The sequence below is a fragment of the Oratosquilla oratoria genome, chromosome 39 (genome assembly GCF_046742065.1).
Source record: "Oratosquilla oratoria isolate Oo_2021 chromosome 39, ASM4674206v1, whole genome shotgun sequence".
Classification (NCBI taxonomy): domain Eukaryota; kingdom Metazoa; phylum Arthropoda; class Malacostraca; order Stomatopoda; family Squillidae; genus Oratosquilla; species Oratosquilla oratoria.
Window position 1 is genome coordinate 42,754,598 of NC_134815.1, and position 22,730 is coordinate 42,777,327.

At 38.0% G+C, this 22,730-nt stretch overlaps 1 protein-coding gene across 1 annotated transcript; it reads left to right on the forward strand.

Moving 5' to 3' along the window:
• The first annotated feature begins 565 nt into the window (after positions 1–565).
• Positions 566–22,730, forward strand: LOC143020230 (uncharacterized). Its single transcript, XM_076176396.1, has 6 exons — positions 566–694; positions 15,196–15,427; positions 15,997–17,134; positions 20,131–20,269; positions 21,571–21,666; positions 22,572–22,730. Exons 4-6 carry the CDS (start codon positions 20,132–20,134, stop codon positions 22,728–22,730), a joined length of 393 nt encoding a protein of 130 aa, XP_076032511.1. The 5' UTR covers positions 566–694; positions 15,196–15,427; positions 15,997–17,134; position 20,131.

Sequence of the window (22,730 nt, forward strand, 5' to 3'; positions counted from 1 at the left end):
AGTTTTGGTTGATCTTCACATTTTTCTATGACATCTTTTTCATATTTTCTCTTTTCTGCTCTGCACACTTGTACATATTCATATCTATAACTAGTATATATCTTTCATTTTATCCAAGCTTTATCCCTTTTGTCTTTTGACTCCCTACATATTTTGTTGTACCAGCACTTTATATATCCTTTTTCTTGTTTTTGTCTTGGAACATGCTTTTCCACTCCTTTATAAATTTTTGTCAAAATATTCCATTTCTCCTCTACTGTCGTTTCCTCTTTGTGTATCCTTTGCCAGTCTGCTTTTTGAAAGAATTCTCATATTTGATCAAAATTTGTTTTTACATCTTGCCTTTCTAAATTGTTCGTTTTTTCCATGTATTTTCCTTATTTAGTGTGTGTGTGTGTATGTATATATAAACATACATATTATTTTACTTTTGTCACGGTATGTTATTCAGTCTAATAAATAAGTCCTCTTATTTTCCCAAGTATTTCTTCACAGTGAAAACTATTTATGAAATATTCAATTTCATATATCAAACGTTGCATTTTCAGCAAATGCGATTGCGCATTGAAACACACTAGGCGAAAGTCGGATGGAAAGTGAAAGGTGGAAGGCTACTATATTATTCAAAATGGAAAGAAAATGGTACAAATATCCTAGCATAAAGATTGGAAACCTTCCCCCGGATATCATAGAGGTAAGATATAGTGATATCAACAATAGCTAACGGAAAGTTGAATAATTATCAACTAAGCTGAAAATTTATGGAACTAATTGTATACAAATCATGGAGGACCAGGTCACCAGTTACTGTCGATCAATTCATGTAAACATTTAAAGTCATGATTCAAATGCTGAATATAGGAAGAAAAATAAGAATAGTATACTGATTTGGCTTACATGTAAAAGTAATACAATGCAGAAATATGTATTTTGTGAATAATTCTGTGTTGGTTGCATTGACCCAGCTTTCGACTGGTAACTCGGTACAATAGTAAAATTATTTCGATTTAATTAAATCTTTGTACAAAAATGGGAGAGGTTGCAGTTATCAATGAGAGCTGTACATGGAACCTTATCCAGTCTTGTCTAATTTTAAAATTAGGTTGATGGCACATTTATATAAATAGCTGTATTTTGTTAATTTTAAATTTATTTTATTTTTATTCAATATTACTGAGTTTGTGGCTATTGTTAAACTTGCTCATATGATATGTACAGATTTGGGTAGGTATTTACTTCATGAATGTAAATATTTATAGGTAGATTTTTTTCGCCTTTTCTTTACTTCAATAAAGAAACAAATGATAAATCAAGAGTAACAGTGCTGTCTTGTTATCTAAAAAAAGAAAATAAGTATTAAAGTAACATCCCCTGCTTTGGAGTAATTGTTTTAAGTGCATTAGTGACTTCAGAGCCTCAAAGAGCATTTACAGGGGAATTGTGCGATCTGTTACCGGGAAAGTCAAAAGAAGTTTTGCATGGCAGTAAAAACCCTTGAAAGGCCCCAAGGCAGTCAAAAGTTTTGGACAATTTATAGTTTCATCCAACCAACGATTTTGATATGTGGCTTATGTGTTTCTGGTGAGAAATATTGTGATATGAACGATGGTGTACATCATTTCCACCGCAAATGCATACTTTTCACGTAATCAAATATTGAATTTATGCACTTATGCCAACATCTCCCCAACGATTTGGGGGGACCTGTGGGAAATCGGGGTTTTTGGGAGGGGAGCACTATTAACTCGAGTAATGCTCATTGCCAAACGGGTATAAAATGAACAAGAACACTAAAAAAAACATATTAAAAAACATAAATTTTCATTTTTGAGGGTGGGGATGGTGCGGGGCACAGCCAGATTTGTTTACCAATGATTTGAAATATTTATCGCTATATCCTCTGCATTGGTAATGCGTTACCAACGAATCACTAAATTTCTCGCTTTGTTATTATTGAGCAGCATTACCAACGAATCGCTAAATTTCTCTCTCTTAGTTTCACCCAACCAACGTTTTTCTAATGTGGCTTATGTGTTTCTGCTGAGATATATTGATTTCCATCTCAAATGCGTAGTTTTCAAGTAATATTTCAACTAATGCTTACATCTCCCCAACGATTTTTGGGGATATGTGGGAAATCGGGGTTTTTTGGGTGGGGGATTATTAAATCGAGTAACATGCATTGCCAAACAGGTCGGAAATAATTTTTTATTTTCCGGAATATATGCTTACCATTTACTTTATTACCTATTAGTTCTAATACATACACACATGCTAATTGTTATATGTTTAAGAGACCACAAGTTACGTTACTATGTGTGCTGTTGTGCAGATTGGGGGGGGTCTGGGGGCAAAGACCCCAAGCTAGGTCAGATTAAGGTTACGTTAAGTTAGGATTGGTTAGGTTAGTGTTGCTTAGGTTAGGTTAAGGCTGGTTAGTGCTGGTTAGGTTAGGGTTGGTAGGTATGGTTAGGTTAGGTTATGTTGTTAGGTTAGGTTATGGTGAGGTTGGGTTAGGTTTAGTTAAGTTGTGGTTATGTTGCATTACGTTAGGTTAGCTGTACACAAATTTGCAACGATTGGTCCTCTCCAAGCCTCATGCATTTATTCCCTATTTTACGGTTAGCAACTTTTGTGAGGGCAGGCTGGGCTAAATTTAGCGGATATAGTGAGAAATTTAGCGATTTGTTGGTAGCACTCCTGACCAACAACATGCGTGGTTGGCTTCACTAAGTCTAGCGGATATATCAATAAATATTTTGAATCATTGGTAAACAAATATGGCTGTGCCCGGCACCATTCCCACCCTTAAAGGTGAATTTTGTGTTATTTTATACATTTTTTTAGTGTTCTTGTTCATTTTATACCTGTTTGGCAACGAGCATTACTCAAGTTAATGGTGCTCCCCTCCCAAAAACCCCGATTTCCCACAGGTCCCCCCAAATTGTTGGGGAGATGTAGGCATAAGTGCATAACTTCAATATTTAATTACTTGAAAAGTATGCATTTGCGATGGAAATGATGTACACCATTGTTCATATCAACATTGCTCACCAGAAACACATAAGCCACATATCAAAATCGTTGGTTGGATGAAACTATAAATTGACCAAAGTTTTCCGCAAGTATGATTAGGCCTACAATGATTAATAATGATGATGATGATATGGTATAACGTCACAAACTCCCCCCTATCGGAAGGCTAGGACAGTGCCCCACACAGAGGAATTTGTAGCGTGGAATTTAATGAACCATAATGCCCTTGGCTCAACTCATGTGACAAGGCTCGAACCGCCATCCCCTCGACCTTCACCGCAAATAATGATGCCCAAACCCGCTCAGCCAGTGAGCTTCCTAATGATTAATAATAAATACTGATGAAAAGAAGTAAGTAGTGTGTGATTACAAAGGATTACAAAGGAAGAGCATGTCATAACTAGGTCGGATGCGAAAAAAATAATAAATGAATACATGAGTAATTAAATAAATGATATAGATAAATAGTAAACATAGATGATAATATATAAAAATGATAATAATAAACTGATAAATAAGATAAATGGCAGGTATTATAGCATATTTCTTAGGTGTTTATCTAAAGGAATCTTAAAGCTTTGAGCTATACTAAATTGCACTGCCTCGGCAATGTTTGTGTATGTACTGTATTTACCTAGTTTACCTAGTTGTATTTTACAGGAAGGGGAGCTACGCCCGTGGTGTCCCGCCTTTGTATCTCAGTGTCTAGTTTGCTCTTAAATTCATGAATGGTTTTTGCACACACTATTTTTTCATCCAGTTTGTTCCAAGTGTCCACCACTCTATCTGGAAAACTGTTCTTCTTCAGATCTCTTCTATAACTATGTTTTTTTACTTTCTTTCCTTGTCCTCTTGTGTTTCTCTTGTCCCAGCTTAACTAGTCCTCTCTCGAGTATTTCTGTGCCCTTCATGATTCTATAGATGGTCAGCAGGTCACCTCTCTCTCTTTGCTCCAGAGTCTGTAACTCTACTTTAGCCAGTCTCACTTCATATGACAAGTTTGAAAGTGCAGGGGCCATTTTTGTGGCTGCTCTCTGGATTTTTTTTAATAATTTCATTGTCCAAATATGTAAATACCCCTTTCATTGATCTTAACAAGTTATAGGATTCTCCGACAATTTTGTTTATTTGTTTATCATAGGACAAGTCGTTTGAGATAATTACTCCCAAATCTTTTTCAGATCCTGCTTTCTTTACCTCCTTAGTTCCAATTTTATATTGTCCTGATATTCTATTGTGTGTGTGTGTATTTACCTAGTTGTATTTACCTATTCTTTTTCAGATCTCTTCAGTAACTGTCCTTCTTAAGTTTCTTCTTGTGTCCCCTTGTATTTCTGTTGTCCCATTTAAGTAGACCATCCCTGTCAAGGATTTCCATCCCTTTCATAATTCAATATATGGATATCAAATCACCTCTTTCTCTTCTTTGCTCCAGAGTTAATAATTTTAGTTTGTTGAATCTTTGTTCACATGTCAGCCTACTGAGTGTTGGTGCCATATTTGTTAGTGCTGTTTGAATTCTTTATATATATATTTTTTTTTCTTTTTCTTTTTTTCTTCTCCTCCTAGTCCATATAGTCAAAGGCCACTTTCACTGAACTTCATAAGTTGTAGGTTTCTTCAACTATTTTGTCTACATGTTTGTCTGGTGTCATATCATTTGAAATGATCACTCCTAAGTCTCTTTCTGAATTTACTTTTGTAACTTTTTGTTCCAATTTTGGACTTACCGGATATTCTATTTTTGCTTTTTCCAAATTCCATTATACTATATTTTTTAATGTTGAAATTCACTTTGTTTTTTTACATCAGTTCCAGACTTTATCCAGATCTCCCTGAAAAGATTTACAGTCTTCTTCATTACTCACTCTCTTCATTAGTTTTGTATCATCTGCAAAGAAGTTTATGTAGCATTTAATTCCTTCATCCATATCGTTTATATAAATAGCAAACATTATTGGAGCCAATACAGAGCCTACTAGATCAATTTTCTTAAAGTTTTTTGTGTGGTACTTTGTCGAAACCCTTTTGTAGGTCCAGGAAGGCACAATCTGCCCAGCCCTCTCTTGTATTATGTCTAGCAATCTTGAGTAAAAGCATCTTAAGTTTGTAGTACATGATCTTCCACTTCTAAATCCAAATTGGTTGGGGTTTAATATTTTGTTCTTTTCCAAGTGTTTAGTCCATTTGTTCTTAATAACTCTTATGCATTTTTTTGCAATTGTGCTTGTAAGGGATACTGGTCTTCAATTTGTTGGATTTTCTTTATTTCCTCCCTTATATGTTGGTACAATATTAGCATTCTTCCAGTCTTGTGGTACTTTTCCTTCTTTGAGTGAGAAGTCAATTATCTTGTGTATTTTGCCTGTGAGTTCGTCTGTGCATTCTTTTAATATCCAGTTCAATATTCCATCTGGCCCATGTGACTTTCTGACATTGAGTTTCTTTATTTGGTCTCTTATTTCTTTCTGTGTCACCATTATTTCTTCCATTTTAAGGGATTCTTCCTGTTGACTATCATCCCACAATTATGAGCTTTCAATTGTAAAAACAGACTTAAAGTGTATGGTCATTACTTCGGCCATTTCTACATCTTCTGTGTATTCTTGATTTTCTTCACGCAGTTTTATTATTTTGTGTTTGTCTTTTAGTTTGTCATTTACATATCTGTAGAACAGTTTAGGTTGATCTTTGCATTTTGCTATTATGTCTTTTTCATAGTTTCTTTTTTCCTTTCTTCTTATGTCTATGTATTCATTTCTCAGCTTAATGTATGTTTGCCATTTGGTCTCTTTTTTTTCGTCCCTTTTCCATCTTTTCCAAGCTTTGTCTCCTCTGTCTTTAGGATCGCTACACTTTTTATTATTCCAGCACTTTATGTACTCCCTTTTCTGTTTCCATTTAGGCACATATTTATCTGCTCCCTCTATATATTTCTTTGAAAATGTTCCATTTCTCTTCTGTCTTTGTTTCATCATTTGCAAATTTTTCACAACAGGCATTTTGGAAAAATTTCCCAAGTTTTCCAAAATCAGTTTTGTTGTACATCAGTCTTCCTTCTCTGTTTCTCGTTCCTTCTTACCACATTTTGTTCCTTAAGTTTGATCTCTATTAGTATGTGGTCACTCTTCCTAATTGGTGTTTTATAATTTATTTCTTCCACTATTTCTGGTTCAGAGGTGAATATCAAAACTAGTCTCGATGGTTCTTCGTTTTGTCTAAATCTAGTATTTTCTTTAACCCATTGTGTCAATGTGTAATCTATGGTCATATCCAGTAGGACATTTCCCCAGAGTTTGTCTTCACCTCCCATAGTCAATTCTTCCCAATTTATTTCCTTTGCATTAAAGTCATAATTACTGTATTTTCTCCACATTTCAGTGTCTTGATTAATTCATTCTTTTTATCTTGTAGTAATTTTGAGTGTTCGCTCTCAGTTTTTGGTGGCACATAAACAACTGTAAACCTTCTACTTTTCATACTGCTATTTTTGTCCTTAACTGTGATTAATTCCAAATTATCTTTTCCTTCTGTTGCCTTTATCAAATTTAGGTTCTTTCTAGTCAATATCATGACTCCTCCCCCTGCTTGTCTGTCCTATTTTTCAACCAAATGTTGTATAATCCTTGTCCCACCATACTTGATTGTATTGGACCTTTCAGTTTTGTCTCAGCAATTCCCATCATGTCAGGTTTCTCTATTAATAAATAGTCATTTAATTAATTTAATCCTGATATCATACCATCCATATTTGTATATGCCATTTAATTTTTTCTTCTCTTCTCTTCTTTGGTTTAAGTTTCCATTTTTCTGATGTACCATTTTCTCAGTCTCGGATCTAGCACTAAAAAAAAAAAACTTTTTTCTTCAGTCTCCGTTCTTTTCTTGTTTTTTCCTCAGCCTCACTTCTCAGTTCCCTATCTTTCTCTAATTCCTCGGGATTCATTTCCTTTTTTATCCAAACATTGTGTGTATTTACCTATTTACCTAGTTGTATTTTGCGGGAAGGGGAGCTATGCTCGTGTTGTCCCGCCTTTGTATCTTGCAGTGTCTAGTTTGTTTTTAAACTCATGAATGGTTTTTGCGCATACTATTTCATTGTCCAGTTTGTTCCAAGTGTCCAAAACTCTATGAGGAAAACTGTTTTTCTTCAGTTCTCTTCTATAGCTATGTTTTTTTATTTTCTTTCCATGTCCTCTTGTGTTTCTTTTGTCCCAGTTAAGTAAGTTCTCACTATCGAGTACCTCTGTGCCTTTCATGATTCTGTAGATGGTCAATAGGTCACCTCTCTCTCTTCTTTGCTCCAGTGTCGGTAACTCCAGTTTAGCCAATCTCTCTTCGTATGATAGGTTTGCAAGTGCAGGTGCCATTTTTGTAGCTGCTCTTTGGATTCTTTCTATTTTCTTTATATTCTTTTTGGTACTGGGGGACCACAATGTCGCTGCATACTCTAATCTAGGCCTTATCAATGTAACCAATATTTTTTTCATCATGTCTTCGTCCAAGTATGTAAACGCCACTTTTATTGATCTTAGCAAGTTGTAAGTCTCCCCGACAATTTTGTTAATCTGTATATCATAGGACAAGTCGTTCGTGATAATTACTCCCAAATCTTTTTCGGATCCTACTTTCTTTACTTCTTTGGTTCCAATTGTATATTTTCCTGATATTCTGTTTTTGCTTTTTCCAAACTCCATTATGCTACACTTCTTAGTATTAAAATCCACTTCCCATTTCTGACTCCAGTTCCATACCCTATTTAGGTCTTCTTGCAGTGCTTCACAGTCCTCATCAGTTTCTATTTTCCTTAGCAGTTTGGCGTCATCGGCAAAGAAGCTCATGTAGCAGTTCACGTCCTCATCCATGTCATTCATATAGATAGCAAACATTATTGGTGCCAGCACAGATCCTTGCGGTACTCCACTGATCACCTCTTTCCAGTCTGAATATTTTTCTCTGAGCACTACTCTCATCTTTCTACCAGTCAGAAAGTCCTCTATCCATTTTAGTAGGTTTCCCTGTATTCCTCCTATGTGTTCCAGTTTTTTTAGTAGTTTTCTGTGTGGTACTTTGTCAAAGGCTTTTTGCAAGTCTAGGAATGCACAATCAGCCCATCCATTTCTTTCTTGCACTATGTCTATTAGTCTTGAGTAAAAGCATATTAAGTTTGTGTGTGTGTGTGTGTGTATTTACCTAGTTGTATTTTACGGGAAGGGGAGCTATGCTCGTGGTGTCCCGTCTTCATATCTCATTTTATCTAAACTGTTTTTAAATTCATGTATTGTTTTTGCACACACCACTTTCTCATCTAACTTGTTCCAAATGTCTATTACTCTGTGAGGAAAGCTGTTCTTTTTCAGATCTATTCTATAGTTGTCTTTCTTGATTTGCTTTCCATGTCCTCTTGTATTTCTATCATCCCATTTTATTAGATCCTCTCTGTCAATAGTTTCTATGTAATTACCTAGTTGTATTTTATGGGAAGGGGAGCTATGCTCGTGGTGTCCCGTCTTCATATCTCATTTTACCTAAACTATTTTTAAATTCATGAATTGTTTTTGCACACACTACTTTCTCATCTAACTTGTTCCAACTGTCTATTACTCTGTGAGGAAAGCTGTTCTTTTTCAGATCTCTTCTAAAGCTGTCTTTCTTGATTTTCTTTCCGTGTCCTCTTGTAATTCTTTCATCCCATTTTATTCGATCCTCTCTATCAATAATTTCTATGCCTTTCATGATTCTATAAATAGCTATAAAATCTCCTCTCTTCTTTGCTCTAGTGTCTGTAGCTCAAGTTCTGCTAGTCTCTCTTCATATGATAGTTTTGAGAGTGTTGGGGCCAATTTTGTAATTGCTCTTTGTATTCTTTCAAGGTTTTTTTATACATTTTTTTTGTACTTGGTGACCACATCGTTGCTGTATATTCCAATCTTGGTCTTATCAGAGTGATTAGTATTTTCTTCACCAATTCTTCATCCAGGTATGTAAATGCCACTTTGATTGTTCTTATTAAATTATAAGTTTCTCCAAAAATCTTATTTATTTGTTTCTCAGGTGACAAATTATTTATAACAATGACTCCCAGGTCCTTCTTATTTTCAACTTTTTTTTTTATTCTTTCTTCTTCCGGTTTATTTGATCCTGTTATTCTGTTTTTGCTTTTTCCAAATTCCATTATACTACACTTTTTGGTATTGGACTCCATCTCCCACTTCCTACTCCATTCCCAGCCTTTATTTAGATCACTCTGTAGTGATTCACAATCTTCTTCTGTGTTCACTTTTTTTAATAGTTTTGCATCATCTGCAAAGAAGCTCATATAACTTTCAATTGCTTCATCCATATCATTAATATATATAACAAACATTATTGGGGCCAAAACTGTTCCTTGTGGAACACCACTTATTACTTCATCCCAATTTGAGTGTCTCTTATCACTACTCTCATTTTTCTTTCTTGCAAAAAGTCTTCCATCCATTTAAGCAGTTTGCCCTGTATTCCTCCTTCAGTTTCTAATTTCTTAAGCAACTTCTTATGTGGTACTTTGTCAAAAGCTTTTTTTTAGGTCTAGAAATGCACAATCAGCCCATCCATCTCTTTCTTGTATTATATCTATTAGCCTTGAATAGAAACATATTAAATTGGTGACACATGATTGTCCTTGTCTGAATCCAAATTGCCTTGGATTTAGCACGTTTTTTTTTTTTGTTTGTTTTTTTTTAATATTTTACCCATCTACTTTTGACAATTCTTTCACAAATTTTTGCTATTGTGCTTGTTAGAGAGACTGGTCTATAGTTGGTAGGGTCTTTTTTATTTCCCCCTTTATATATAGGTACTATATTTGCTTTTTTCCAATCTTCTGGAACTTTTCCTTCTTACAAGGAACTGTTTAGTATGCTATGTATTTTGTCTGCCAGTTCATTCCTGCATTCTTTCAGTATCCAGTTTGCTATTTCATCTGGTCCATGTGATTTTCTGACATCAAAATTACTCAAGTGTTTCATTATTTCATTCTTTGTTACTTCTATTTCTTTCATAGGGGGGACTTTCTCTTTCCATTCGATCTCTTCAGGTTGTATGTTCTCCCTTGTAAACACTGATTTAAAATGCTTGTTCATAATTTCCGCCATTTCTATTTCCTCTTTGTATTCAACTCCTTCTTGTCTTAATTTCTCCAAATCGTGTTTGTTTTTCAGTTTGTTGTTTACAAATCTGTAGAATAGTTTTGGTCTTTACATTTTTCTATGACATCTTTTTCATATTTTCTCTTCTCTCTGCACACTTGTACATATTCATTTCTATAACAAGTATATATTATTCCATTTTTCAGGTCTTCTGTCTTTTTTACATTTGGTCCAAGCTTTATCTCTTTTGTCTTTTAACTCCCTACAACTTTTGTTGTACCAGCACTTTACATATTCTTTTTCTTGTTTTTGTCTTGGGACATACTTTTCCACTCTTTTATACATTTTTGTCAAAATATTGCATTTCTCTTCCACTGTTGTTTCTTCTTTGTTTGTTCCTTCCCAGTTTTCTTTTTGAAAGAATTCTCTTATTTGATCAAAGTTTGTTTTTTCATACATCATTCTTCCTTTTCTATATTGTTCATTTCTTTTCATGTATTTTTCCTCATTTAGTTCCAGTTCAATCAATATGTGGTCACTTTTACTTATTGGTGTTTTATATTCAATCTTTAACACTATTCTAGGTGCAGATGTGATTATTAGGTCTAGTCTCGATGGTTCTTCTTCATTTCTATACCTAGTGTTCTGTATCCACTGTGTCATTGTATGGTCAATAATCATCTCGAGTAGAACATTTCCCCATGAGCCGTCTCCACCCTTTACTGTCATCTCTTCCCAGTAGACTTCTTTGCAATTAAAGTTGTCCATCATAACTATTCTTCCTCCATCTTCCATTATCTTATTTAATGTTATCCTTGTGTCCTCTAACATACTTTCATGTTCACTCTCTTTCCACAAGGCTGTTTTTGGAGGCACATAATTTATCACAAACTTTCTGCTCTTCTTATCTCTGTCTTCCACTTCGATCATAATCATCTCTAATGTATCCTTTCCATATGTGACACACCTCATGTTTATATCCTTCTTAGTCAGGAACATATCTCCACCCCCTTGTTTTGTTTCTCTGTTTCTAATCCAATAATTATATGCATCATGTCCTACACGGTTGATAGTGGACCTTTTAATTTTGTTTTTACAATTCCCATTATGTCCGGTTCTTTTTCCTTCAGATAATCATTCAGTTCATTCAATCCTGTTATAAATCCATCTATATTTGTGTAAGACATTTTTAGTTTTCTGCCACTTCCATTGTATTCTCTCTTTCCCTTTTGTTTTTCTCTAGTATGTCGTATTTCCTTACTTTCATATTCACTACTCTCCAATAGAATTTATCTTTTTCTGACTCTGTTCTGCTCTCATTTTTTTCCCTTAGCTTCTTGTCTTTTTATTTTTTCCTCCTCTCTTTCCTCTTTATTCATTTCTCTTTTTATCCATACCTTTTTATATTGTTCACTTGCTGCTAGTTTCCCTGTTTTTGCTAAGATATTCTCTGCCGTCATTTGTGACCTGAATTTAATCTTAATTGGTCTGGTCTTATCTGTACTATACTTTCTGAGTCTATACATCTCTTCACTTTGTTTCATGATTTCAGGTTCATCTTCCTGAACTAGTTCTAGTAAACTGCTTACTTTTTCTTTTTCCTCATTGATTCTTGTGGTTCTATTTGGGTTATATTTCTCTTCCATTCCTAATATAATTATACATTTCTTTTTATCTGTTAAGTCTCTTACTATATTCTCCTGTCTCATCACTTTAATAACTGAGTCTTCAGTTTGTTCTTTCATTTGCTGTTTTATAGTAAATGCAACTTTACTGTTTTCTTGGATTTTTTCCCAACCCTGTGCTTCTTTTGCTATGGCCTCTTTATTGTCTTTATTATTCCTCTTTAATTCCTCATTCTCCTCTTTTACTTCTTTTAACTGGCTTTTTAATTCTTCTATTTCTTGAGTTAAGTTTTTGTTCACCTTCTCTAGTTCTTCCAATTTTTCAACTCTTTTGGCAATCTTTGCTATATTACCAAACCTACTTTCCCAGTGTTCAGTCATATTTTCAAGTTTTTCCTCTAGTCTTGCTAATCGGGGGAGGTTGGTATCCCCCCCCCCCCATCATTAAATCCCTGGAAATCATTATCTTCACCTTCCATTGTGCTGCTCTTATCTATATTTCTAATCTTTACATTTTTGTTAGTCCCTTCGTCTTTAAAATCATCCTCAGTCCTTCTCTTGTTTACAAGATGCCTGGCCTCCTGGACCAATTCCTCCCCTTCCTCATTTCCTTCCATTTCCCTCAGTAATCCCTCCCCTTCTCCTTATTTATCACCTTCCCACTACACCACGAGCTTTCCCCTTCCCTATAAATACAATAAGGTACTTTCTTGACGTTGAGATCCACGAAGATTTCGCTTTTTCTTCGGAACTCCAATATTTGCTGTCCATCCCACGAAAGTGTGTGTGCATGTGTGTGTGAATGAAAGTGTATGTCTAACTGGGAATTGTAGAAAGCACTTGTCCTCGAGGGGGCGACGGATGTTGTGTGGTCGCCATGGGGCCATTCTTAGCTCTTGGACCCACCCACCCTCTCGTGTAGGTCCTGTCTGTTACAATGTCAAGCATGCCCTAAGTGATCAATATTATTGTGTAATATTCTGTATCATACAGGATTGTTGATAGTGTAGGGATGGTTCATAATGGGATAGGAGATCGTGATCTCTGGAACCACGTATTAGTCATGACCCAAATGGCAGATGGTGTTGGGCCAGTGTTCTGTAATACTGTAAAATACAGAATATTGCACAATAATATCAATCATGTAGGGCTTACTTAACAACAGAGGTCATGATTAGGGCCGTGTCAGGAAGCTTCCACCGCTTGTGATGCTAAACATGGAAAAATTAATTGCAACTGTACAATTTATCACCATATGTTCAGAGTATTTTAGTCTGAATATACGAGGGTAAGTCGTTTTGACATGCTTAGGATGCAAGAGGAGGCGATGAAGGTGCAAATTAAGACTTCTACTCTTCTATCTATCCATCTATATACCAAGAGCTTTTTTCCCCCTTATAAGGGAGGTAGCCAAGTCACAGGCACGTACCTACTCCCACCCATTCCACTCCCATCTACTGCCCTTTCCACTCCCCTCTCCCATATTAGCTCCTCGTGGATGTCTGGTCATCCCTGCATCCTGCCCACTGCCCAGAAGGGTCAGAAGCAATGTAGCAAGACTCAGCACATCCACAGCAAGGCCGCTTCACTTAATCGGCGACCCCTTCTATCCTTCTACTCTTAGATTATAAATTTTTTAATGAAAATAATTCTGTTTTAAGAAGAAAAAGGCTTTTAAGAGCACAAGAATAAAGAATTAAATATCCTTGCATGTTAGAAAGTAAAATAATTAAAGTCACAAGCTATGTGCCGACTCGCTGATCCTTTCATTTGTGTGTATCAGTTCGTATATATTTTTTCTATTTGGTGACTGACTGTTAGTACCTGTGAATGGAGGTCTTGCTGCCTGTCTTTACAAAAGATTACAAAGGAGGACCATGCAAACAGGAGACCTTTTGATCCATAACTAGTTCGGATGCAAAAAATGATAATAATGATGAATAGATAGAAATATTAATATAGATAATAGAATAAATAAACCGTCACCTCTGTCTAGAGGTGCAGCCTTGAGAGGCTGATGTTTGGTCCCCAGACCAGGCCCAGGATTTCTCCGTATCAACTTTGTTTTCACTCCAACTTTTTTACGTAATGAGAGCTAGCTCTCCTCTTCCTCCTCCTCATCATCATCATCATCATTATTCTTCTACTCCATATTCTCTTCATTCTCCTCCTCATTCTTCTCATTTTTCTTCTCATTCTCTTCATTGTCATCCTTCCTCCTTCACTTCCTCCTTGTCCTGCTCCTCCTCCTACTCCTCCTCCTCTGCCTTCTCCTCCTCCTCTGCCACCTCCTCGTTCTCTTCTCTTCCTCCTATCATCACATCCTCCTCCTTCACCTCCTATTTATCCTCCTCCCCCTCCTCCACTCCTTATCCTCCTCCTCCTCCCCTCCTTATCTTCTTTCTTCTCCTCCTCCTCCCCCTCCTTATCTTCCTCCTTTTACCATCTGGCGACGTAGAAAACATCTCATGTCGATACAATACGAACAACATTCCAAATGTTTCTGTAAGGGAGAACCCAAGGGGCTCTTTCTGTTTTGGGTCTGCGGGATTTCAGTCGGTGAATCTCGAGGCAACGGCAAATATCATTCCTCCCCTGTCATCCGTTGCCCTTATCGTACCTTTCCAGCAAATCTCTTCCTCTCTTAATGTTTGGTACTATTTTTTATTATTTTTTATATTATCATTATAATGTGCTCTGGTACTATATTTTACCATTTTATATATTATTTATTATTATTGGTATTATGTGCTATGTTTTTGTGACACTGCTTCTGACCCAGGACAGTGGGTGAGATGCAGGGATGACCCATCATCCAGGAGCCAAGAAAAGAGGGAGGGAGGGGTGGTGGATGGGAGTGGAGTGTGTGGGGGTTGGAATGGGTGGGAGTGGATTTTATGCTGTTGACTTTGGCTACCCCCCTTGTAAAGGGGAAAAAGTCAGTTATATATATATATATATATATATATATGTATATATTGTGTGTGTGTGTGTGTGTATGTTTCATCTTGACAAATGGAAATAAACTCCATCACAAAGGACTTGAACCTTTGCCATAGTGACTGCTTATTCTGAAACAAAAGCGATAGCATTTGTCAAAATGACACTCAACTTGTCAGAGGGCTCGCCATAATAAAGACTCGGTGAAATTAGAATAGAGACTGAGCTGGCCTAGTACCATCGGAGAACCTTCAGGTCGAGAATCGGGTGGTTCCTTTTATAGTACAGCCTGGGTGGCTTGATGCTATCGCCTTTGTTTCAGAATAAGCACTCGCTACAGCTAAGGTTCAAGTCCTTTTGGTGGAGTTTATTTCCATATATATATACTTATTACATTATCCCTTCCCTTTTCTTCCCATCTTCGTCTTAATCATTTGAATCGTACAATTACGTGTGGTGACTTTCAGAGTGAGGTGGTCCAGCTGTGCGGCTTCTACAGAACCATCCGTGTGTGCGTTTCTCCTACAGAGCGTCCTCCTCCTTGGAGGGCGGTGGTGGTCTCCCCGGGAGATCCCCTGGCAGCGCGAGGTCGTCCTTCAGAAGGAGGAGCCCATGAGGGCCAACAAGAGCAGCAGTGATGGTAGAGGGGATGCCTCGTGACCTTCCTGGTATGTCAACTTCTGCAGGGATGAAGATGCGGTGAGTCCTCTGGGTGCTGAGGGAAGAAGGTGCAGGTCTTCAGTGTTGCTTCCCAGCTCTCTCTCTTGTGCTTTCTCTCTTTCTTCCTCTCTCTTTCTCTTCCTCTCTCTTTTCCTCTTCCTCTCTTTTCTCTTCCTCTCTTTTCTCTTCTCTCTCTCTCTCTCTCTCTCTCTCTCTCTCTTTCCTCTCTCTTCTCTGTCTCTCTTCTCTCTCTCACTTGCCCTCTCTCTCTATCTCCCCCTACTCTCCTCCCTATTTCTCCCCCCTGTCCCCATATCTCTCCCCCATCTCTCTCCTGTCCCCATATCTCTCCCCCATCTCTCTCTCACCCTCCCTCCCTCTCCCCTCCTACCTCCCTCCCTCTCCCCTCCTCCCTCCCTCCCTCCCATCTTCATTATGAATTAAAAGAAGCAGTGGGCCAATGTTAGTGATCATGAGATAAAATGCAGAAAAATCAACTAGTTTGTATAAAAAATGATGAAGTTACATATCGTACAATAAAAGGGCATAGTGATACTTGCATATATTTTATGCATACGGATCTTTTCTCATGTATTTTTCCCCCACAGTGGATGTGCGAGAGCTGTTTAATCGGCATCAGTTTGCGTAACTACCGGCTACACATCAAGGGCTCCCGAGGCATTCTGTTTGTGGCTGCCACGGAGTACCAGAAAGGGCACAACACCTCAAGGGATTCTTTGCCGAGGAAAGGGAGTACTCTGTACCCCAAAGGTAGTGCGAGAGACAGAAAAGGCTTCTGCTGTAGTCGAGGCTGGCCGAGGTGCTGCGTAATGTGATCAACAGGTAAGGGAAGGAAGAGGAAGAAAAGGAATTGGTTGTCTTGTGGAACCCGTTGAAGGGACAGTAAGAGGAGGGGGAGAACTGAATCCTGAGGCATTCATATTCGTAGGGGAACCCATCATAGTCTTATCATCCTACGGAAATGGTGACCGGAACCTGGGGAACACAGGCATCGAGGAACTCATCCAGGGTGTTGATAATCGCCACAGTGTTGACAAGTCACTCGGGGCCACTGACGTTCCGCATGATGCATCCCAGACTGGGGAAGATCTCTTAGTCGAAGTACGCAGAGACTTATTACCAGAACACGAAGGACATCAGGAACCCAGAAGTGATAGACCCTGGGAAAGAAACCGCCGATAGTTACGACAGAGCTGAGGTTGCTGTGCAAGAAGGTGCAGGAGTTGTTTGTGTAGAGGCAGTGAAGGCTAAGTACAGACTGACATTCTACGACCATGAAGAGTCCTTTGTGGATTTGTTTAGTTAGAACAAAACTGAAAAACCTGCTTTGAAGTGTTGGGAGAGCACAGAAGACCCAGACATTTCTTCTCGACATAACCGGTGCCCTCCGCCAAAGACGATCAAATGTCAGGCAGAAGACAAGTTGAGCAAAAGCGATTCCGATGGAAAATGTTCCTCTCATCATCATGAGGCTTCTCCCGCCCCTCCTCCTGTTTCTTCTTCCTCTCCCTCAGCCATTTTGTCCTCTGCCACCTCGCCTAACCCCTTCATGTCGACAGTAAATCTATAAAGTATCCCCCGTCCCTCCCAAAACCCACAAGAGTCACTACCCCAGCAGACAACAGCCTCCAGTTCTGGGGCGGAGAACAGAGATGTAGGGAGTCATAAAGAAGAACCATAAGAAGGGTTTGGATAGGAAGAGAGGTGGCAGTAATGCCTCATCCGGTAAGTTCAGTGGAGACTTTTGTTTGTGTGCATATCCAGGAGGTGCCAAGATAAGAGGGAGGGAATAGGGTGGAGGGGAGTGGAGTGTGATAGGTATGGAATGGCTGGGAGTGGTTTTTGTGCCTTTGCTTTTTGGCTACCTCCCTTGTAAGGGGGAAGAAAGCCTTTGGTATATGTATGTGTACACGGGCCATACATTAGCTCAATTAGTGTGATTCCTGGGACACACTTTGGGCATTGTCGCATTTTTAGGGTTATATGTATTATTATTATTATTATGTGGGAGTGGATTTATACCTTTGACCACCTCCCTTGTAAGGAGGAAAAAGCTGTTGATATATCTATGTATTTATTATTTTGTTATATATATATATATTTATTCATTACTTTATTATTTTTATTTATATATATATATATATATATATTTTTTTATATATATTTTTATATATATGTATTTATATATATGTATATATATATATAGATTTTTTTGTATATATATATGTATATATATATATATATATGTATATATATTTGTATATATATATATGTGTAGTTATATATGTATATATATATATATATGTATATATATATGTATATATATATATATATTTGTATATATATATATATATAATGTCTATATATTTATATATATATATCTGTATATATATATATGTATATATATATATATATATATATAATATATTTATATATGTATATATATTTTATCTATATATTTGTATATATATATATATATATATATACGTATATATATTTTATATATAATATGTATATTTTATATATGTATATATATTTTATATATATATATGTATTTTATATATATATATATATATATGTGTGTGTATGTATTTTATATAATATATATATATATATATATGTACAGGTAGTCGTCGACTTACGACATATGCAACTTACGACAGACCGACTTTACGACGACGACAACACTAAAATATTAGAATATTAAATATTTCATATGAAACCTATTTGACAAAGCGAGTAATGAGTTGCAATCCTCCTCAGTTTTTACTTTCTTTAGTATTTTTGCGTTGTCTGCAAAGAAATTCATATAACGCTCCACTCCTTCATCCATGTCATTTATGTATATGGCAAACATGATCAGGGCTAGTACTGATCCCTGCGGGACACCACTTTTCATCTTTTCCCAATTTGAGAATTTATCTCTAATTACTACTCTCATTATCCTCCCAGTCAGGAAGTCTTTCATCCATTCCAATAATTTTCCTCTGATGCCACCTATTGACTCTATCTTCCTTATTAGTTTCTTGTGTGTGTGTATTTACCTAGTTGTATTATACAGGAAGGGAGCTATGCTCATGGTGCTGTCTTTGTATCTTTCAGCATCAAGTTTTTTCTTAAACTTTTGAATAATGTTTGCACACACTGTTTCTTTGTTTGATGTGTTCCAGGTATCTATCACTCAGTGTGGGAAGCTATTTTTTACTGACCTCTTCTGTAATGATCTTTTTTGAGTTTTTCATATCCTCTTGTTTTTCCATTGTCCCATTTCAATAAATCACTTATCTAAGATTTCCACTCCCTTCATAATTCTATTGTTAGTAGGTCTCCTCTTTCCCTTCTTTGTTCCAGAGTCGGTAATTATAACTTGGACAGTCTTTGTTCATATGTCATTTTGGAAAGGGTTGGTGCCAGTTTTGTTGTTGCTCTTTCTAATTTCTTTATATTCTTTTTGGTACTGGGTGTCCATAGTGCTGCATACTTGAGTTTTGGTCTTATTAGTGTAGTTAATTTTTTTTTATCATTTCCTCATCCTCTGTGTGTGTGACTAATAATTTGATGTAGCCCAAAGAGATTTGCCCTGTCTTCTCTTTTTCTGTACTTGTAGCAGAACCAGAGGAGGGATTGAGGTATTTAGTGACAGTTTGGGAAGGTGTACAAAAGAAGGAAGTTGAAGATAAATGTGGGTAAAAGTAAGGTGATGAGATGTACAAGGGGAGAATGTGGCAGCAAATTGGAGGTGAGTATTAAGGGAGAGAGACTGGAGGAAGTGGATAGTTTTAGATACTTGGATGCAAATGTGGCAAGAAAGGGAGGAGTGGAGGTGGAGGTAGAATGTAGATTGAGAGAAGTAAATGTCTTTGGGGATTAAAAAGTGTAATGAAAATAGACATTTGGGAATGGATGCTGAGTGGAGACTGTATGAAGGTGTGATTGTGCCGACAGAGGAATTTTAATGCATTTGAGATGAGGTGCCTGAGAAGTATAATAGGGGTTACTAGGCTGGAAAGAGTGAGAAAAGAGGAGGTGAGGAGGAGAACGGGGGTGGGGAGTTAGGAGATAGGGTTGATGAAAGAGTATTGGGATGGTTTGGACACATGGAAATAATGGGTTAAGAAAGACTAGTGAAAGGCATGTGGAAGGTAGATGTGAAAGGAGTGAACACGAGGGGACAACCTAGGATGAGATGGATGGATGGGGTAAAGGAGGCTTTGGGGAAGAGGGGAATGTCTGTTGAGGAAGGACAGGAGAGGACAGATGGTAGGGGTGAATGGAGAATGGTTGTATATGGGTGATGATGTGATCCATGAGGTGGAATGGGTGGGGGATGGGGGGGGGGTGAGGGAGTTCGTGTGAGAAAAATTTGACTCAGCCCGAAGGGATTTCTCCCTGTCTTCTCCTTTTCTACATGAGGGGATGGAGAGGGGCGATTGCTGATTTAATGAAGTGGCTTTGCTGTGGATGTGCTGTGTCTTGCGACACTGCTTCTGACCCAAGGCAGTGGACAAAATGCAGGGATGAACTGTCATCCAGAAGGTGCCAAGATAAGAGGGAGGGAAGTGGGTGGAGGGGAGTGGAGTGTGATAAGGATGGAATGGGTGGGAATGGTTTTTATGCCTTTGTTTTCTGGCTACCTCCCATGTAAGGGAGAAAAAGCCTTTGGTATATGTATGTAAATTATATCTTCCTCATTCTCATCCTTCCTGTGGTTCTCTGTACAGCATGAGCCAAATCCCAAGCCACAGGGAGGTCCATTTGTACCAGCAGAATCTTCGACCCGAGTTGGACGACTTGGAGAAGAGGTACTCGACAAGTTCCTCGACGGACCCAGAGCACAGAGTTCTACAGAGCAATCCTATGGTGGGTTGTCGACTTATCTTGTATATACTCAGTCTGATCTATCTCGCTGGTTGAGCAGGTTAGTGTGTCGTTACTTGTGGTGAAGGTTGAGGGGATGGTGGTTCAAACCCTGCCAGTGGCAAAGTTGAACCAAGTGCAGCATGATTCATTAACAAAGGATTACAAAGGCGGAGCATGCCGACAGGAGACCTTTTGGTCCATATCTAGGTCGGATGCAAAAAAAAAAAAATGAATAAAAACGATAATGTAAATAAAATACATAAATAAATGCATAGGTATAGTTAAATGATAAACAAATGGGTAAATAGTACATACATACATATACCAAAGGCTTTTTCCCCCTTACACGGGGGGTAGCCAAAAAGAAAAAGGCTGAGAAATCACTCCCACCCATTTCATTTCCCATATATTCCACTCCCCTCCACCCTTCTCCCTCCCTCCTATCTTGGCACCTCCTGGATGATGGATCATCCCTGCATCCTGTCCACTGCCCTGGGTCAGAAGCAAATAATGATAAATTGACATATAACTAATGATAAATGAGAATCAAGCAAATAATGATAAACAGACAGACAAATGATAAGAAAATGAAAAAACAAATAATATGAAATAAATGGTAATCATTCCACACTACAAAGACCTCTGTGAGGGGCACTGTCCTAGCCTCCCGATAGGGGGGGGGAGTGTGTGACATTAAACCATATCATCATCATATATATATATATATATAAATACCAAGGGCTTTTTCCCCCTTATAAGGGAGGTAGCCAAGCCAAAGGCACATACCCATTCCACGACCCTTTCCTCCCTCTTATCTTAGTTCCTCGTGGATGACGGGTCATCCCTGTCTCCTGCCCAATGCCCTGGGTCAGAAGCAATGCAGCAAGGCATAGCACATATACAGCAGGGCCAGTTCACTTACACAGTGACACCCCCCACCACCACCACCACCATCATCCCTGTCCCCTCATGTGGACACCCCCAGACTGATACCTTTAATTTTACTACTTAGAATAACTTGGATGATGTAACCCAAATCTTGATGTGACCATTGGAATTTAAAGATATAGACCAAGATGAAACCACACATGAATTTGAAGCTAAGATATGATTTAAAAGATAATTAAAATAATATTAATGAATAAATTAAAATAATAATAATAATAATCTGCATGTCTATGACTTAATATGTGAAGAAAATCTCTCGTTTGCTCAGGTGAAAGTTGATGCAAGGAGCGGGGGTGAAGACTTTCTGAGGAAGAGGTATTACGTCCTGTATAAGAATATTTCTCCTCTTTCAGGATGACTGCAACGTCACCATACAACACCTGCTGGGCTGGATTGCTGCTTATCAGGAGGAAATTAAGCTCATGGACAGGCAGGGCACTGTCAATAAGGTGGGAAATGACTCTTTATTTTACTTGTTTATTTTTGTGTTTGAGATGAGGTGTCTGAGAAGTATGGTAGGGGTTACTAGGCTGGATAGAGTGAGAAATGAGGAGGTGAGAAGGAGAACGGGGGTGGAAGGGGAGTTTGGAGATAGGGTTGAGTATTGGGATGATTTGGATACATGGAAATAATGAGTAAAGAAAGACTAGTGAATGGTGTGTGGAAGCTTGACGTGGAAGGAGTGAACATGAGGGGACAACCTAGGATGAGATGGATGGATGAGGTAAAGGGGGCTTTGGGGAAGAGGGGAATGCCTGTTGAGGAAGGATGGGAGAGGACAGAAAGTAGGGAGGGGAATGCCTGTTGAGGAAGGACGGGAGAGGACAGAAGGTAGGGGTGAATGGAGAATGGTTGTATATGGATGATGATGTGATCCATGAGGTGGAATGGGGAGTGAGGGAGAGTGTGCGAGAAAAATTTGACGCAGCCCGAAGGGATTTCTCCCTGTCTTCTATTCTGCATGAGGGAATGGAGAGGGGGGATTGCTGATTTAATGAAGTGGCTTTGCTGTGGATGTGCTCTGTCTTACAACACTGCTTCTGACCCAGGGCAGTGGACAAAATGCAGGGATGACCTGTCATCCAGGAAGAGCCAAGATAAAAGGGAGGGAGGGGGGTGAATGGGAGTGGAGTATGTGGGGATGAAATGGGTGGGAGTGGTTTCTATGCCTTCGTAATTTGGCTACCTCCCATGTAAGGGGGAAAAAGCCTTTAGTATATGTATCTATACATGTATGTGTAAATACAACATACTTTACACGTGCCCACTACATGTTTTATAATGCGCGTATTGTGATGCATTGTCATACATCAGGCAACCTGACATGCATGCAAATATTTGACTCATATTGAAGAGGTCAAACTCTACTTCGCCTCTTGGCAGATGCACCAAGTTCAAATCCGTCCAGCGAGGATTCACTCTCTGCCGTAAGGACGAACAACTGCAGACAGCAGCCACAGAGGACAGAGAGAGTCAGCTGCCCTCTGCAGATGGAAAGAGCCGCCAGATGTGA

Coding starts and splice junctions, on each gene's coding strand:
- LOC143020230 (XM_076176396.1), top strand. CDS start 20,132: ATGAGCCAAATCCCAAGCCACAGGGAGGTCCATTTGTACCAGCAGAAT. Junction 20,270..21,570: donor TTCTACAGAGCAATCCTATG/GTGGGTTGTCGA, acceptor CTCCTCTTTCAG/GATGACTGCAACGTCACCAT. Junction 21,667..22,571: donor GGCAGGGCACTGTCAATAAG/GTGGGAAATGAC, acceptor CTCATATTGAAG/AGGTCAAACTCTACTTCGCC.